The 18,426-nt window shown below is 45.2% G+C and overlaps 1 protein-coding gene across 1 annotated transcript in view; it reads left to right on the top strand.

Moving 5' to 3' along the window:
- The first annotated feature begins 5,871 nt into the window (after positions 1 to 5,871).
- The window catches only part of NGFR (nerve growth factor receptor), a 28,853-nt gene continuing 16,298 nt past the window's right edge, over positions 5,872 to 18,426 (top strand). Inside the window, exons 1-2 of the mRNA XM_072646116.1 lie at positions 5,872 to 6,048; positions 12,208 to 12,349. Of these exons, the coding sequence (XP_072502217.1) occupies positions 6,007 to 6,048; positions 12,208 to 12,349 (184 nt within the window). The 5' untranslated portion in view covers positions 5,872 to 6,006. The remainder of the gene's footprint in view (positions 6,049 to 12,207; positions 12,350 to 18,426) is intronic.

Raw genomic sequence — 18,426 nt, 5'->3', positions numbered from 1 at the left:
CTCTGATGAAGAGGTGACTCATCCTCACTATGGCTAACCTCTCCACATGTAGCCTCGATCTCATCCTCTCTCATCTTCTTTAGCACTTTTCCTCCACAATCCACACCCACCTCTAACATTCAGTCTCTCCGATCTGCTGATTTCCTTATTGCTGCCTACAGGCATGCCCAAATCTCTATCTTAAAAAAAAAAATAGAAAAAAGAACAACCCCCTTCAGCCTCTCATTTGACCCTTTCATATCATCAAGCTCTTTCTGATCTCTCGTCCCCTTTACAGCCAAGTCCTAGAAAAAGCTGCTTGCTCTCATCACTCCACTTCCTTTCCTCTCACTCACTTTTCAGTCCCTTAGATTCTGACTTCAAATCTCATCACTCAACTGAAATAATTTTCCAAAAGTAACAAAGATCTTTTAATCATCCTTTCCCCTGCCACCCATTCTTCTTGACTTCTTTGCAACATTTGAAACTGTTGACCATCTTCTTTCTGGGTTTTCTTGACAAGTATTTACTTGTGATTATCTTCCTATAAATCTGACTGCTATCTCACTCTCCTTTGCTGGCTCATCATCAGCATCATGTCTGCTAACCCCAAAGCTCTGGGATGCACCCCCTTCTCTCTTCTCTCTACACTCTCTCAGTGTGGATTCAGATCATACAGATTCAATTATTATGATATCTCTATGCAGATCCATTTATCCAGCCATAGCTGTGTCCTACTTCCACATCATCTGCTTTCCACTAGACATTGCAAACTGGACAGACACCTCAAATTCATCATGTTCGAAACAGCATCATTATTCTTAACCACCCTCCTTCACCTACCCCTTTTTAAAATTCCCTATTTATGTGGAGAGTGCCACTAGTTTCCCACTATCCCAAGTTTGAAACCTTGGAATTACCCCCAACTTCTTACTCTCTCACTTTTCACATTTGACCAGTTGTCAAATCTTGTCCATTTTATCTCCACAAAATCCCGTGAATTCTCCTACTTGCCCAGTGATGGCGTTCATCATTGTCTCCTGGATTACCGCAATATTTTCCTAATTGTTTTCTCTGACTCAAGACTCTATGAACTCCATTTCTTGGTGTCTTCTCCATTGCGCCCTCCTTTTTTTGGTGTTAGTACAATATGGTCTCTCTAATCATTCAGTTTCTTTCTTCCTCATATCTTGAAAACTAACCCCCTAGTGCTTTAAAAATTGTGTCCCCTGACGTATATTTCTTCTGTATGAATATGATCTGGCCCAGATGTTCTTCCCATCATCATTAGTGACATTTCTACTTCCTTGTGGAATAGAGCCAATTAGTAACATATTCTACTTAATAGACTTTGGAGGCTAGAGAAGCAGCATTGTCCAATGCCCCCATTTTATGAATGAGGAAAGTGAGGTCCACTGAGACAAAGTTACACATCTAGTAAATGACAGTGTCAATCCAAATTCAGTGGTTCATTTGCCATCAATACTAAACAATATTTGTTAGAGAGATGCTGGCAAATATATTCCATATTTGAGGGGAGATAGAATCTATGGCCAGGGTACAGGAAGTGAACAGAATATAAACCAGACACAATGAGTCTGGGAGTGGTTGGAAGGAAAGAACTGATCTGTAATGGGATTGGAAGAGTCTGGGAAGGCTGCCTGGAGAAGGAAAGAGAAGAATCTGAGCTAGGTCTAGAAATGATGAAACTATGAAAATATTAAAACCAGATCTCCCTTTTCTATTATAAATAACATGCTACCTCTGGGTAAATCTATCTGTATCATTGAATATTTCCCTATACCTTAATTTCTACTTTGATGCTTTAGATGTGACTCTGGTCTCACAAAGCTGTGTTAGTGGACCATAAACTGATGGCAACTTTAAAAGGCTGGTATAAAACCAATGACAGAATGTGCCTGCTATCAATGGACCTAAGGAAATATGGAGACTCTCATCACCAAAAGCTGGTTTCCATGGAATGTAATTTTTTTGTATGAGCCAGTCTTGAAATCATTTCCTAAGGTGTGGATAAGTTGTGATCTGTATCAGTGGAGGAGGATCCCACACTCATGAAATCATAGATCCTTAAAGTATTGAACTATGCTACTTGAACAAAAATTTAGGGATCCTACCTCTGCTGTTAGACCGGGAGCTCCCGAAATAAATAGGTAACAAAATATATAAAGGGTCAATACAAATGAATTTGGTTTAGATCTGATCACAAGACTGGTGGTGCTAAAATCTAGCTTGTCATCTTGACTCTGTCACTAGTTATATGACTTTGTATTCCTGGGCCTCAGTTTCCTCATTCATAAAATTAGGACCTTGGATTAGATGATGCCTAAGATCCCTTTCCAGTTCTCAAAGTCTATGAGTAATTTCCACTACAAGAGAATTCCACCAGTATGGATTATAGTCCCTTGATAATTTATAGTATTAGTTGCCCAAGATTCTTAGAGCTTAAGTGATTTGCCCACAGTCACACAGATAATAATTCTCAAAGGCAGAATTTGAACTCTCATCTTCTTTATTCTTAGTCCAGCACTCTATTTACTGTGGCAAGCTGTCTTTCCCATATAATACTCCTAATAATAATATCTATAAAAATTATGTTACTGCTTAAATGAGCACTGTTATCCAAACTATTAATAATAATAAAATAATAATAAAAATTACCTCCTATTGTTATTAACAATAAACAATCTTTCAGTAGAACACATTAAGGTTATATTCAATTACACATGACTCTCTCCATGACTCCACTGGAAATACCTTTGAGGAATGGAGGTTTGCTAGACTGCCTCTAACTACTTGTGTGACCTTAGGTCCTTGAATTCCCTTTTCTTATCATGGGAAAACTTCCCCAGGCAGAATGGGCCAAGGAGAACAATTTGTTCCAACGACCATGAAGAGGACTGAAGGAGGCACTGCGGAGCACTTAAGAGCTTGGTCAGACATTGAAGACTCCAAGGTTATCCATTGCATCTTGGGGTCAGAAACATCTTGACTTTTGTCTTGCAACTCAACTTTGGTGACTGGAAAAGAGTGAGGATGATGATTTTGTGCAACTCTGCTTCACTTAAATCCAATTCACTTGCAAGTCAAGACATCACCCCATGATGTCCTTTTTGAAAACAAAGAATGGGACAACAACATCACAGGCCCTCATCTGTAAAATTAAGATGTTGGACCAGATGACCTCCAAGGTCCCTTCAAGCTTTAAATCCATGATTCTGTGCTCTTATGAACAGCAGTAATATGTGTTATGATGTCATATTATATTGTGTTATTAATTAGTATGCATTATTTCTTTCCATGAAGTCTGCACTCAACCTACACTCACCTACTTGCTATTTCACACAGAGGACACTTCATCTCCCAGCTCCATGCCTTTGCATCTGCTGTACCCCATTTCTGGAATGTAATTCTTCCTCACCTCCACCTCTTGGAATCCCTGGTCACCTTCAAGATTTAGCTCAAACGCCACTTTCTACATGAAACCTTTCCTAACTCTGCCCCTAGTTGCTATGACCCTCTCTCTCCATATCATCTTGTATTCATTTTGTTTCTTTTCTATAAATACTTATATATGTTCATGATCTCTTCCCCTTTAGCAGGTAAGCTCCTTGAAAGCAGGAATTCTTTCACTCTTGTTTTTGTATCCCCAGTGCTGAATAAACTTCCTGACACTCAGTAGGCATTTAATAAATACTTGTTGATTGTGAAAATCAGTATTAAAATTAATGTTATACTGTCAATATGGTTGATGACACTGTTGATATTAGCTATTGGGTCAGTATGAATGTCGTACTCTCACACTACTGCTAGATGGCATAGTGGATAGAGTGTGGGCCCTGGAGTCAGAGTTCAAATCCAACATCAGACACTTACTAGTTGTGTGACCTTGGGCAAGTCACTTAACCCTGTTTGCCTCAGTTTCCTTATCTTAAAATGAACTGGAGAAGGAAAAGGCAAGCCATTCCAGTATTCCCAAATGGTGTTACAAAGTCAGACATGACTAAACAACAACATTCCCTATCCTTCATAACTTCCCATATACTTCATCCACTGACAGGAACAACATACCCATAAGAGTAACACAAGGGGGAACAGCTGCATCTGTTAGAAATAAGAAAGAAGGAGTAGAATTTTCCTTCCCTTTTTTAAACCCATGAAGGGCTTCCTTAAGAAGGTTTATCTATTCTATCCTCCAACCTTTGGCTCAGAGAATCAAGCCCATTAATAAGTGGAATATTTTTGGGGGGGAACAACGATAAACAGAAAAAGTTTAATCCTCCCATCAATAAATTTGGTGCTTGGAAAAGCCAGTGAAACTAATTCTTGTTTCCACTGATCTTTCCCCAGGGATTCTGAGTTCCTTTCATCATGTGACGATGTGCTTGGAATCAGAAAAATGGATTCAAACTCTGCTTCTGACACAAGTTGTGTGACCATAGGCAGGTTGCTTAACCTAAGTCTCAGTTTTACTCATTCAAAAAGTGGGAATAATTATACCCATAGTACCTACCTCAAGCAAAGGGTGGGTAAGATTGCTAATGTCATTTTGTGTAGGCAGAAATTGAAATGAAAGCATGTGAGGGGGATAAGAAGAGGGGGGGTAATTCTCCCCTTTAAGAAGGCAAGACTAGTCCCACAAGTAATAAACTAGCACAGTAACAAGTGTCAAAAGCACAAAGGAACCAAGACTTCTTGTCCTTTGAAACCCCAACTGAAAAGGGAATGTGAGTCCTATTAGCTGTGCAACAACTGGCAAGTTGTTTTGCCTCTCTGGATCTCAGCTTCCTCCTCTGTAAAATGGTCAGACTAGGTCCCATGCTGCTCTTAGATTCTAGCTTCTGTGAGTCACTGGTGAAGAGCTGGTCCTCATGTTGTCCTACTGGTTCCCTAGCTTGGCCCCACCTTTATCACAAGGGCTTAAAAAGGCTGGAAAGGGCAAGAGGAGAGGAGCCTCAATACCTGTTAATGTCCTAGGGCCAGATTGGTGTAGCTCAGGGGTGTAAATGCCTACTTGGTGATTCCTGGTTCTCACCTGTGTGTCACTGAATGTGTATAGTTTGAGGGAGGGACAAAGGCAATGTCTGATCGCTAGACTTCTGGAACCGACCCAGCTGTGAGCAAAGACAGAATTCAGTCAATCATTGGGATCCACTCCATCCCTATATCCATTCTTCTCCCTCAGAATTCAGATGACCGACTACATCCTGGAAGGGAGACTGAGGAAGGGAGGGCAAGAGATTTCCACTTGCCTTCTTCCAGAAAGGCCTTTGCATAGAGAGAGAACGGAGCTTTTGCCTGGGCCAGGAGGTAGATAAGTGACTGCCCAGGAGGTGGGGAGGAAGAGACCTCGAGTGGCGGGAGAAGGGGGGACGACTCTAATCATAGGTGGGGAGAGAGCAACAACAACAAAAATAAACAGAAAAGAGGTGAAAAACATCAGGTTGAGGACAGGCAGAGAGGAAAGGGCAGGGAGGGACTGTAGAGAAGTAGATACTGAGATACGAAACAAGGGGAGAGAATAGAGGATTGGCAGAGCGACAAGGAGACAGAACTGAAGCCAAGGGATGCAGGGTAGGAGAGAGATAGAGAGGCCCTGAAAACACAGCACAGGTTGGTGACGGGGAAAGAGGAAGCTCGGGACAGGGGATGGGTTGTAAAGGGCTGGGGTGGGAGTGGGAGGTGGGGAGAGTGATGGAGGAGCAGCTCGGCTTTATGGCCGGGTCTCCCCTGCACCCTCCCCTCCCCACTCCAGGCAGCGGGACTGAGGGGTGGCGGGGCGGGGCAGTCACTGTTCCGGACGGGTGGGCGGTATGGGCGGGGAGGGGGCGGGGCCGTAGCCCTGGCTCTCCCGAGTACCTCCTGCCAGCAGTCAGAGGGAGCGGAGCCTCGGCTGGCTCCTGGCGAGTGCAGAAGCAGGACCAGAAGGACTGAGCTAAGGAAGCTGGGTGGGGGAGGGAGGGAGGTGCCACCAGGCACCCAAGGGTGGTCTTGTCCACCTACCCAGCCATGGAAGGGTCGTTCCGCTTGCTGCTGCTGTTGCTCTTGGGGGTGAGTTCAAATGGGAGGTGTCCTCTCTTCGGACGCACTGGGGCTGGAAGGGCGAGCAGAGCCCGCGGATACTAGAGGGGAGGACGCTAGGAGGGAGAACTTGAATTCCAGGGCCACTGTGCGCTGGAATAGTGTGGGAGAGACTCGGACCGACGCCTCGGTCTTTCCGAGGAACCTTGGAAGAACATTGATGCCTGAAGGGACTGGGATGCCTGTCTCTTAGAGAAGCGCGTGTTTGGAGGAAGGGGGCAACTCAGATGCCTGGGTTCTCCGGAAGCGGAGGGAGGTGTTGAGGTTCAGCTAGTCAAGAAGGGGACTCGGGCGCTTTGGTCCCTGGAGTGGGGTCATGAAGGGAGAGAGATAGGAGAGGTGCTCCGACTCTTCGGTCCCTGGAAGGAGTAGGTTGGCTAAGGTAGAGGGTATTCCGACGCCTGGATCACCTAGAGGAGCTTCGGTTGGACCAACGAAGCAAGGGAGCGGTGGAGAAGGGGATGGGGTGGGTGGGGTAACTGAGCATCGGGACAGACGGAATGGGGGAGCAGGCTCCAGCGATAAGCTTCAGTAGAGGCAGTGGGGAACGGGAATTGGGGGCTGAGGGCAGGCAGAAGGTATCGAGGGTGGGACATCCGACAATAGGGACAGGGCAGGACAATGAGGGGAGGGGAGGGGGATGCGCTAATGAACGAAACCGGATGCCTACAGAGAAGGGGCGTTGGAGGCGCAGATAAGCAAGAAGGGGGTTCATGAAAAGAGTGATGGAGCAGGGGAGGGCAAGGAGGAAAGGAAAGCCGAAAAGTGGGGGCAGAGAACAGAGAAGGGGGCTGAAGGAGCAATGAAATGGGTAGGACCAGAAGGCTGAAGGTGAGATCAGAAACTAAGAGCATGGGAGCTAGTCAGGACAATTTTCCTCTATGACATACCTAGCTCGGAGATTGCAGATGGAGAGGGGATTGGGGCCCGAGTTCTCCGTTCTCTTAGGGCATCACCGGTCACTCTTCTCGAAATCCTTCCAACTCTCTTCTCCCACTCCCATTTGGCGTGAGCTTCCCAGAGCCCTTCCTGGTGGTGGGCTAGGGGGTAACGTCCACAAGCTGGTTTTAAGCAGAAAGAGAGGCAAAGAAAGGGGATTCCTTGACCTGTTGTCCGGGTGCCCAGTAAAGGACAGAGAAACTGAATTGTCCCACGCACCAAATAAGGTGGGTTCCCTGGGGGGATACAAGCTAAATCTGGCTCCCGGGGTTTAATGAATAAAGTGCCGAACCCGGGAGGTCGGTGGCCAAGAGAGGGCGCTCAGGGGAGAGTGAAAATGGGGCAACCCCAGCCGCTGCAGTCCATTCTCGTTTCATCCCATCCCATTCATTCCCTAAAAAATTAGTCCTGCTCTGCTCGGTGTAGCCAGTCTACAAATCCTACAACTTTGTCCCGCACACTTCTGTTCCACGCTATCTGAACTAGCTCCGCCTTCCCCTAACGGGCTCCGCTGCCTGCTGCGGGAAAGATTTAACAGTCTCAGGAGTCTACTCTGCTCCTAATCTTGGGAGTTGGTGGGGGCGGAGGGAAAGCTTGGCATTCTACCGGGCAAAGCCCTGGTCCCTGGGGGATAGAAAAGAAGCCGGGAGAGAAACAGAAGAGAGAGAAGACCAACTGGGCTGACGACTGGATTTCTGGGTCCGAGGCGTCCTCTCTAAGAGTAGAGAAATCGGACCTAGGGATGTCTGGCTTCTGAAAAGCTAGCCAGGGACTGGGGATGGGGTGGGATGTCAGGATCTTCTGGATCCCTCTCTTGCTGAGTCATGGGGAGAGCTGTCTGAGGTGAAGGTCAGCGTGTCCCCCACAAAGGGGCCCCAGTCCAGCAATTATTGGAACTATGGAGCGGGACAGTCAGATTAGTCTGTATTCCTAGGTGCCCACTCTGAATCAGGCTCTGATAGCTCTAAATCAGGCACAGGGGCTGAGAGAAAGGCAGGTGAGGATTTCTTCTCAGACTCTACAAGAAAGCACCTTCAATTGGCCTGGTCCCCGAAACTACACTCGCAGGGTTACCTTCTTGCAAAATTGACCCTATGGGGTGGGTGTGGCCAAATCACGAAAGGCTTTGAATGCCTGAGACCACACTTTCCCTGGGGCCTCCCAAAGCACTTTGTTTTGTATGGCTCAGATGGCATTGATCTTGAGGCTGAAGTGCTGGAAGGGGGGAGCGGGAGTGAATCGTCTGAGGGAGGTGGTGGTAAGTGTCATCGGGGTGACTGAGGAATACCCCCCCCCCCCCCCCCCCCCCCGAGAATGGCCAGATCTGACCTAGGTGTGGGGCTGAGGTAGGATCAGGGCTGAACTACCACCAGGCACTCCCAATGACCACTCCTTCTTCGGCTATCTAGCTGTAGGCTTTAACCAGAAATGGAGTTCTTAAGCTTTTTGGGTGTGTTGTGAATGCTTTTCACAATCTGGTGAAGCCCATGGACCCCTTCTTAGAATCACCTTCTTAAAAAACTGAAGGAAATGCAAAATTTTTATTTGGAGGTTTTTTTTTCTCATTCAGGTCATGGTTTCCCTCCCCCAAATCTATCCCTAGGGGGTCCATCGGCTTCAGGTTAAGAACCTCTAGTTTAGAAGATTAACTTATCTTGTGAACAGAGGTTGAGAAAAATTGGGCCTATTTATCTCTCCTCTCTCTGGGGTTTATCTGGGCGTCTCTGGATGACAGATGTCTGGGGGAACTGGGTGGGCAGAGAAGAGTCCAGGAGAAGAATTTTTTGCTATAAAAGACCAATTATTTCCCAGATTTCTGAGACTAGAGGGGAGATATGAATCAGAAGCTAAAGGTCATGTCAGATAGGTAGCTCTGAGGGGAAGGTCCGAATTAGTGGCAGGCATAGTTAAGGACAGAGTGCTAGTTTAGGCAGGTAAGCATCAAGGATGCTATCCAGTGCCAGGGCCAGCAGTTGGGGAGGAGGAGGTTAGAATTAGGGGCTCAGGAATCTCCATCCCCCAAACTCTGCTGGAGATGCTGCTGGGTAGCACTCTTATGCTGTCGTGGTTTCTTCCTGAGTCCTGGCAAGAAAGTGCTGAAACCAGAGCATCCCGGGCCAGGCGGGTGGGGGAGGGAGCTGGGGTAATGGAGGCACTTTGTCATTCAGATGTCTGTAATCAGAGCTGCCTAGGAAGCTAATGCAGCCTCTAATAGGGATGGAGCTAAAGGCAGAAAATGAGCAGGGCAGTCAGAGGGGAGGAAGGGAGCTGGCAGGAGGCCTAGCAGGAGGGGAATAAATGGCTTTGGTGAGATTTGGGGGTTACCCCACCCCTGCCCCTTAAGGTGACAGAAAAAGGACCCAAGACCCTATCTTCCCCACTATCTCCCTTCCAACCATTGGATTCTTCCATCTTTCTGAGATAAGGTGTGACTGACACTCCATCAACATGGTCAAATGAGTACCACGTCGCTGGATCCCCACCTTCAGCACTGGATCTTTAGTCCCAAATCTTGATCATCCCTTCATACCTCTACACCCAGGCATTTGAAAGTGAATTCCGTAGATTCACAAAGGTCTCAGAAAGCTTCAGATCATTTCAAAAGTCATAGGCTCTTAGAAGTTAGAGCAGAAAGAGATCAACCAGTCCAATCTCTTCATTTTACAGAGGAGGAAATTGAGGTTTGGAAAGCCTCAGGGTCACAGAAAGAGTAAGCTGCCAAACTGAAAATTTGAACATGTTTAAAAAAAAGAATCTGAACACAGGTCCTTTGACTCCAAATTCAATGCTCTTTCCACAATGGCATACTTTCCCCAGATTCAAGACCAGTAATCCCCCTTCTTTTCCTGGCATTTCTTCCCTCTCTTGAAGGTCTGCTCTTTTCATCCCACAATCCTGCCCCCAAAGCTTTCTAAGGTATTAGACCAAGGTTCTCAGAGTATGGTCTGGGGACCCTTGGGCATCCCCAAAGCCCATCTCCAAAGGGTCCATGAGACCAAAATTAGTTTCAAAATATGTTTCAATTTCTAGCACAGTAAATACAGATAGATAGAACCCATATATGCTCAAGTTCTTTGGAGGGTCCTGAATAAATTTTGAGAGTCAAGAGTCCTGAGACCAAAAAGTTTGTGAATTATTGCATTAAATCATTGAAGAAGTTCTGTAGAGCAACTAGGTGACTCAGTGGATAGAACACTGGACCTGGAGGCAGGAGGACCTGAGTTCAAATCTGGCCTCAGACACTTACTAGCTGTGCGATCCTGGGCAAGTCACATAGCTGCTGTCAGCCTTAGTTTTCTCATCTATAAGATGATGTTAACATTAGTACCTACCTTACTTACAGAGTTGCCATGAGGGTAAACAGACATAACACATGTAAAGTGCTTTGCAAATCTTAAATTGATATATAACTACTAACTCTTGTTATTATTAGAGACAGATCCTATGCTTCCAACACTGTCCCAGGCAGATGACAATCTGCCCATACTGAAGTTGCTTATTCTCCTGTCCCTTCTCCAGTCCCATCCATCCCTCTCCTTCATGAAAGTCCTTCTTGAAATCTTACCACAATCCTTCCCACTGCAGCCTTGGCTGATTTTGTCCTTGGTAGGGCTGGCCAATCTTTTCCCCTTTAATTCGTTGTTTGCATCTTTGCTTTGCAAAACAAAGTTCTGGATCAGAGGATTTCAAGTTGGAAAGGACCTTAGGTATCACCCAGTCACCTTCTTTTACAGATGAAGAAACTGCGACCCAGAAAGTGGAAATGATTTCTCCTGGGTCACAGTGATTACAAGTACACAGCACAGCTGAGATACAAATGCAGCTCACCTTGACTCCATCTCCAAAGCTCTTTCTACTACCGTGGCATCACATCACAGCAAGGAAGGAATATTGTCTTGTTGGAGGAAAAGTTGTTGGCAGGTGGCTACCTTCCTCCCAGGACTAGGTTATATTATTGCCTCCTGGGAAAGGTACAGTGTTGGGAAGAAGGGATATCTGTCTGTCCCCTTTGTGAGCCACACAGGTCCTTTACAGCTGCTTCTCATGAGGTTCCAGTTTGTCAATCCCCCTCACTCTTCCAACTCTTTCCAAAGGTCCAAATTCTTTGTCTGTTTTGAGACATTGGGATGAAGTTCAAGCCAGCTGATGTAGAAGCAGTGGCATGGACAAAATGACCTTGTGACTTCTCTTTTGGTCCCACAGCACCAGGACCTGAATGAGGCTAGGTGGTCTATAACGAGTGAGGTAGATTTTGGAGTTTCCATAGTCCTTATGATGCTTTTAATTTTCTTTTTTTTTAAGAGACAGAAAATAAAACAAGACTTTAGTAGCCCTCCCACTCCTACTCCCAAGAGAATCCAGTGCTAAATTGTTCCTATCCCTGGCCAAAGATGCTTCAGTGGCAGGAATCTGACTCCCCTTTCCCCTGGTTACTGAGCTGTTCCAAGTGTCTCTGTGTGTGTATGTGTGTGGTGAGGCAGGGGAGTCCTCTGTTCTTTGGAAATCAAAACCTTGTGAGGCAGAGTAGCCTGGTGGTTATAAGGCTATTTTACTGTCATCTATAACAAGTACTCTCTTTCTGTATTCCAGACTCTTTCCCTTTGGTTGACTTTTATTTAGGCATTGTCTATGTCTTTTGACAGATGAAGGAAACTGAGACCCAGAAAGGGATTTGAAAAGACATGGATGACAGAGATAGAATTGGAACCCAGATCTGTATTCCACATGCATGAGCATGCCTATTTACGTGTTCCTGTTTTCTCTTTGTGGCAGGGGGAGAGGAGGACTGTGGGAGCATGCAGGCTGGTCCTCAAAGGCCCCACCTCCATTCCCTAATACTTCCAAAAGACCAAGGTTTGGGGGGAGGGTGGTTAAGAATAGGGGAAAGTTCCCCTATTCAAAGGAGATCTAACCTAGGAGTGAACTTAGCAGCTGGTTAGTTACAAGTGTTCTGACCTCACTCCCTCACACTTGGGGGGATCAGTGGAGGGAGGCACCCAGTGTCCCTCTCTTCCCCAGGCTTTGATGTTCCTAATGCCTCCCAAGTGAGCTCATCCCCAGGCCAGGTGTTTCTAATCAAGTGAATTAGGAAGGGGCATTTGATCCATCGGAAGATTCACTCTCTTCCCTACCTCCCCAGACTTCCTGAGGATCTTCCCCAGCCTGACCATTTTCCCTTTCCCCACACAGGTGTCCATGGGGGAAGTGAAGGAGGATTGTCCCACCAACCTGTACACTGAGAGTGGCGAATGCTGTCGAGCATGCAACCTGGGAGAGGGTGTGGCTCAGCCCTGTGGGGTCAACCAGACTGTCTGTGAGCCTTGCCTAGACAGTGAGTACCTGGAGAAGAGGCGATTGGGTGCAGTGGGCTGGGGCTGGGGCTTCAGAAAGTGGAGGCTTGGAGCAGAAGTAGAAGTTAAAATTGCTGGGAGAATGCTCAGCAGAGACCTCTGAACCCTGATTGAATGGAAACCTGGAGCCACAGAATGGCAGTTCTGAAAAGAACTGTAGAAATCAGCCAATCCAACATCCTTATTTGATTAGGTTTTACGAAAGTATTGTTTTGTCTATTTTTGGAGTCACTATAAGAGTTATAAATATAATTAATCAAAACCACTTTTTAAAGTGGCACACAACCCATAGTACCTTTGTTCCCAAGTCGTGAGCGATGTCATTCCCTTCATTTTATTTCATTTTTTATAACAAAATACTTTATTGATTCTTTTTTAATATCATTGTTACTTCTCAAACTTCCCTGCCCACAACAGAATGCTCTCTCACAGATGAGCAAAACCAGCCAACTAGTTGGTTAGTTTTCTGGAGTGGTTCACCATTTCCTTCTCCAACTCATTTTACAGATAAGGAAACTGAGCAAACAGGGTTAAGTGACTTACTCAGGGTCACACAGTTAGCAAGTATTCGAAGTCAGATTCAAACTCAGATCCATCTTAGCAATGTCAAACATTCAGTCACCTACACCACTTAGCTCCCCTCTTTGCAGAGAGGAAGCTTTTCAATGTCAGTCCTCTGAAGCTGGGATTGCTTATTGAACTGATCAGTTCTAATATCTTTCAATGCTATTTTCCTTTCCAGTATTGTAGTCAGTGCGGCAAATTGCTCTTTTGTTACCACGAGTGCTTAGCGCAGTGCCTGGCCCAATGCTTAATGTCATTGTTTGTTCTTTGACTCGAAAGGGACCAGTGACATCATGATGTCAGGGGGTGATGTCTTGACTTGAGCATGAGTTGGATTGAAGTGGGGCAGAGCTGCACAAAGCCATCAACCTCACTCTCTCTACCAGTCATCTTATAAAATGTTTGTTAGCTGACTAGCCTCACTCTTCATCAGTTCATATACGTTTTCCCAGATTTCTCTGGATTCTTTATAGTTAAACTTAAAAGAACCCTTAATAAATATTATTCCATTAATTCATATACCACAACTTATCTAGTCATTCTTCTACCATTTTGTTTCCAGTTTTAGACTACAAGAAATTTTCTTGTATGTATGAAACATTCTTCCATGTGTCAAGTCAAGTCAACCAGCATTAATTACATGCCAGGCACTGTGCTGAGCCTTGAGGATATGAGAAAGGCAAAAAGAAACAGGACTTGCTCTCAAGGAACTCATAGAGTCAACATGCAAGCAACTTATGTACAGACAAGATATATACAGGATAAATGAGATGATCAACAGAGGGAAGGCACTATTATGGGACTTTGGGAAAGACTTCCTGTGGTAGATGGGATTTTAGCTATGACTTTAGTCAGGAGGTAGAGATGAGGAGGGACAGAATTGAGGACATATTGGGGACAGCCAGAACAGTGTTTGATTTTCTTTCTCCCTCTAATTATAGAAGAAGAAATTATTTTTGTTATTCAGTCTTGTCTGATTCTTTGTGATCCCATTTAGGATTTTCTTGGCAGAGATACTAGAGTGGTTTGCCATTTTCTTATCCAGCTCATTTTACAGATGAGGAAACTGAGGTAAGCAGAGTTAAGTGACTTGTCCAGGTTCACACAAAGTGTTTGACTTTCAATTTGAACTCAGGAAGATGAGTCTTCCTGACTCCAGGGCCAGCACTCTATCTGCTTTGCCATCTAGCTACCCAATGGAGGAAATGATGATGTGATCCTTTTCTAGGCTTACTATACATTACTCCTCTTTCATATGTTCCAACCAATCAAGACTATCAACTGTTCCCTAATGTCATGGAGAAACAGAATGGCTTAATGGGTAGAATACTAGACTTGTAATTAGAAGTGTCTCAGTTCAAATCCTTCCTTAGATTCTACCTAGCTGTGTAACCCTGGACAAATTACTTAACCTCTTCATGCCTCAGTTTCCTCCTCTATAAAATGAGAGAGTTGGACTTGATGGACTCTAAAGTCTTTTCTGGCTCTAAATTTATGATCTTATGATCACATGCCCCTTTCCTAACCATCACCAGTAAATAAAGCTTCTTAAAAATCCTCTCCGTTAAGACCTAGCTGTGACACCCAGGAAGCCTCCCTTGATCCTTTTGTTCCATAAAAATACTTTCTCCCTCCTCTAATTTTTCTCAGGTACTGTATCTGGTAAATGTATTTGCCATCTTCCATCTCTGACACTACATGTGTGACCTTACGCAAGTCACTCCACTTTCCTGAGTTTGAGTTTAAAATGAAAGGATTGAATTTAACAGTTTCTGAAGGCACTTTCATAGCTAGGTGGCACCATAGTGCACAGAGTGTTGGGCCTGGAGTAAGGAAGACTCACCTTTCTGAGTTCAAATCTGACCTCCAACATTTACTAGCTATGTGACTTTGGGCAAGTCACTTAACCCTGTCTGCCTCAGTTTCTTCATCTGTAAAATGAGCCAGACAAGGAAATGGAAAATCACTCAACATCTTTGCCAAGAAAATCCCAAAATAGGGCACAAAGAGTCAGATACAACACAAGATGAATTCTGAGGTTCTTTGCAAGCTTTAAATATTTTATCTTTGAGGTACCATGGCTTAGCAGATGGGGTACTGAACTTGGAGTCAGGGATCAACCACAAACTATTAACATTAATTAGCTACTTAATATTAATACTACACATATTAATGCAACAAGTGTTAATAATGTCTACTATGTGTCAACCCCTGTGCCAGTACTTAGGTGTGTGTTAGTTTCTGCCTTCATGGAGCTTACTTACATTCTATTAGGGGAATAGAATGTGTTCAATAATAAAATCTAAGTTATATACAAAATAAATACAGTGATGGGGGAGGGGCTAATAACCAGAGAACTGGGAAAGGCCGCCTGTAGGGAGTGGCATTTGGGCTGAACTTTGACAGAACAAAAGGGTTCCAAGAGGTGGAAGTGAGAAAAGAAAACCTCTTGTTAATCCCAACTAGCAGAAAGAATTCAGTGGGTCTTCTCAGCTGGGAGTAGTCATAATAATGAATAGATACCTGAAATTTACATAGGGCTTCAATGTTTACAAAATGTTTTACATATCCAGGGTGTCCCAAAAGTCTTAGTGCAGTTCTAATCGCTTAATGGATTTTCCAGACCCCCTAAATTGACTCAGTTGCACCTCACAACAACCCTGGGAAGTTAGTGCTATGAGTAACATCCTCATTTTATAGAGAAGAAGGAATTAAGGTTGAGAAAGGTTAAATGACTTGTCTGGGATCTCATGGCTATTATGTAGCAGAGGGGAGATATGAACTTGGGTCTTCCTGACTCCAAGTCCAGCACTCCTTCCACTATGCTTACTTATGAGATACCTCCTGTCTTGGTGAAAATGGAGGACCATCCAATAGAATAAAATTTCCTTGAAGTCTGTTGTTTCATTCTTATCTCTGAATCCCTTGTACTTAGTCCAGGACCTGGCACGTAGCAAATACTTAATAAATCCTAGTTGAACTGAATTAATTTGGATCTTGAAAGGGACTGTAGTATAGTTAAAAGAACAACCTTCCCCCTCTAAAAAAAACCAACCTGTCTTGGAGGTAAGCAAAGGAATCTCCTGAGAGAAATGCCCCTTGTTGTGTCTGGGTCAGGCAGTGGGGAGGAGGGGCTGATGAAGATCTAGGCTAAAAATATCATCTAAGCATCAAAATCAATGGCTGTTCTTTCACTTTGGTGAGTGGGGCTGGGGGATGAGAGATCGAATCCCTGACAAGCTGGGGAGTCTAACCTTGGGGGATCCCATTGAGGACATGGCCATCTACTCTTGTCAGTCAGTGTTCTTCCCAGTACAGATATAGGAAGGTGCAGAGGAGGGGGGGGGGGGGGCAGGAGGTGGAGGAGGGGGAAGAGGAGGGAAGGAAGCCGCTGTGTCCTGAAAGAGAGAGATGCTTTGTGGGAAAAAGTCGAGCATGGCAGGACCTTTGCCTCTCTTACTGTGAAGTATGATCCCAGCACACCTGGCTAGTGGGCACAGATCCTATGCTGGATCTGCATCCTTGGGTTCCAGTGTTCTGTTAGCATGATAATGATAATTATATTCCTGTAGCACTTTAAAATTCATAAACCCTGGGGAATGCAGAAAGCCAGTATCATGATGCCCATTTTGGATACTAGGAAACAGGCTTAGAGAAATTGTGACTTGTGGCAGTAATAGAAATAATAATAATGAGGATAGTACTTACTATGTGCCAGGCACTTTGCAAACATCTCATTTGATCCTCACAACAACCCTGAGAGGTAGATGCTATTTAGGATCCCCATTTTACAGTCGAGGAAACACAAATTGAAGTTAAGTGACTTGCCCAAGGTCACACAACTAGTAAGTGTCTGAGGTTGGATTTGAACTTAGATCTCCGACTCCAGAAAACTCTATCCACTGTGCCACCTAGTTGCAATAAATGGCAAGGTCTCTATTTTTGGGTTTAGAGCTGGAAAAGACCTTAGAGATCATCTTGTCCGACTGTTTTATTTTACAGATGAAGAAACTGAAGTCCAGTGAGGGAAGGTGATTTCCTCCAAGTCACAGAAGGGCAGGTTCTCAGGCTCAGTTTCACTCCTTTTTGCTTTCTAACAGAGACTGGGGCTTTAGCTCATGCCTGTGACTCCCAATTCAAAAAGTCTGCTCAAACCAACAACCGAGCACCTCTCCTGGTCCACTGGAAGTCATTTCCTTTCCATATGACTCTCGAATAGTGTTCCTCCCCTCCCCCACCTTACCTTCCCAGAGCACAGACCTTCCTTTCCAGTTTGTCCCAGGGAGGTGGGTAGACCTTAATCTGCCCTTGGAGAAGGTGGATGCTCTTGGCACCCCGGGACCCTTTTTTTAAAGCAGCCTTCCACTTGGCCCCAATCTTGTCAGAATTCTAAAGGGAAAGGAAATACATCTATCCCCCTTTCCCTCCTCCACCCAAAGGACTAGTCTTCCTCAAGGAGAAGGGGTGGAGGCCTTGTGGGTGTGGGCCCAGAAATGTCAGCTTTGGGGGTGGGGTGGAGTTCAGTGTCAAGGACGGGGCCGGAGGAGTCACAATGTTAGAGATACAGTTGGCTCAGGAATCACTTGGTATTAGAACTTTCTTCCTCCTCCTCTCTCTCCCTCATTCTCTCTCCCTCATTCTCCCTCTCTCTCTCTGTCTCTCTCTCTCTGTCTCTCTCTCTCTGTCTCTCTCTCTCTCTCTCTTTCTCTCTCTCTCTCTCTCTCTCTGTCTCTCTCTCTCTCTCTGTCTCTCCCTCATTCCTCTCATTCTCTCTCCCTCCCCTTCTCTCTCTCTCCTCTCTCTGTCTCTCTTTGTCTCTCCCTCCCCCTCATTCTCTCTCCCTCTCTCTCTCTCTCTCTCTCTCTCTCCCTTTTCCTCTCTCCCTCTCTCCCTTTCTCTGTGTCTTGTCTTTCCCTCCCTTTGCCCCTCCCCCAGCTCACACATCTTAGGGAACTCTAAGAACACATCTTCAGTCACTTCCCTCCTCCATAATCCCCCTTGCTTCAGCAATGTGTTCTCTATCCTCTGAGAGACCTAATCATCTTGAAAGTCTGGGGGAAGGTGGGAGTTCAGATGTACCCTTAGAGAGCAAGTCAGTCTCCTAGTTCAACTTTTCCCTCTCCCTCCACCTTTGAAATATGCTCACTCAGGCTCTTCTTCCAGACCAGAACTAATGGGGGCCTGTTATTTATTCATGAGGCATCTCATGGGGCTTGTGGGGTGCGGGGTAGGTGGGAAAGATATTCTTTAAGCTGGTTGGAGAAGGCAAGAGATCCTAGGAGGAAGGGGGAAGCATCTGTGAAGGATCTTAGAAACAACAGAGTGGACAGAGTACTGGGCTTGGGGTTAGGGAGACCTGAATTCAAATTCTGTTTCAGTCATTTACTAGCTGTGTGACCCTAGTTAAGTGACTCAGTCAAGTCAACCTTTCATAGCTGTAGTTTCTTCATCTACTGGCCCTAAGGACCTCTAAGGTCCCTTTTGGCTCTAAATA

This window comes from Notamacropus eugenii, chromosome 2, assembly GCF_028372415.1.
Source record: "Notamacropus eugenii isolate mMacEug1 chromosome 2, mMacEug1.pri_v2, whole genome shotgun sequence".
NCBI classification, from domain to species: Eukaryota; Metazoa; Chordata; class Mammalia; order Diprotodontia; family Macropodidae; genus Notamacropus; species Notamacropus eugenii.
Note: the sequence above shows the minus strand (reverse complement) of the source record. Positions and strands in the feature narration are given on the sequence as shown.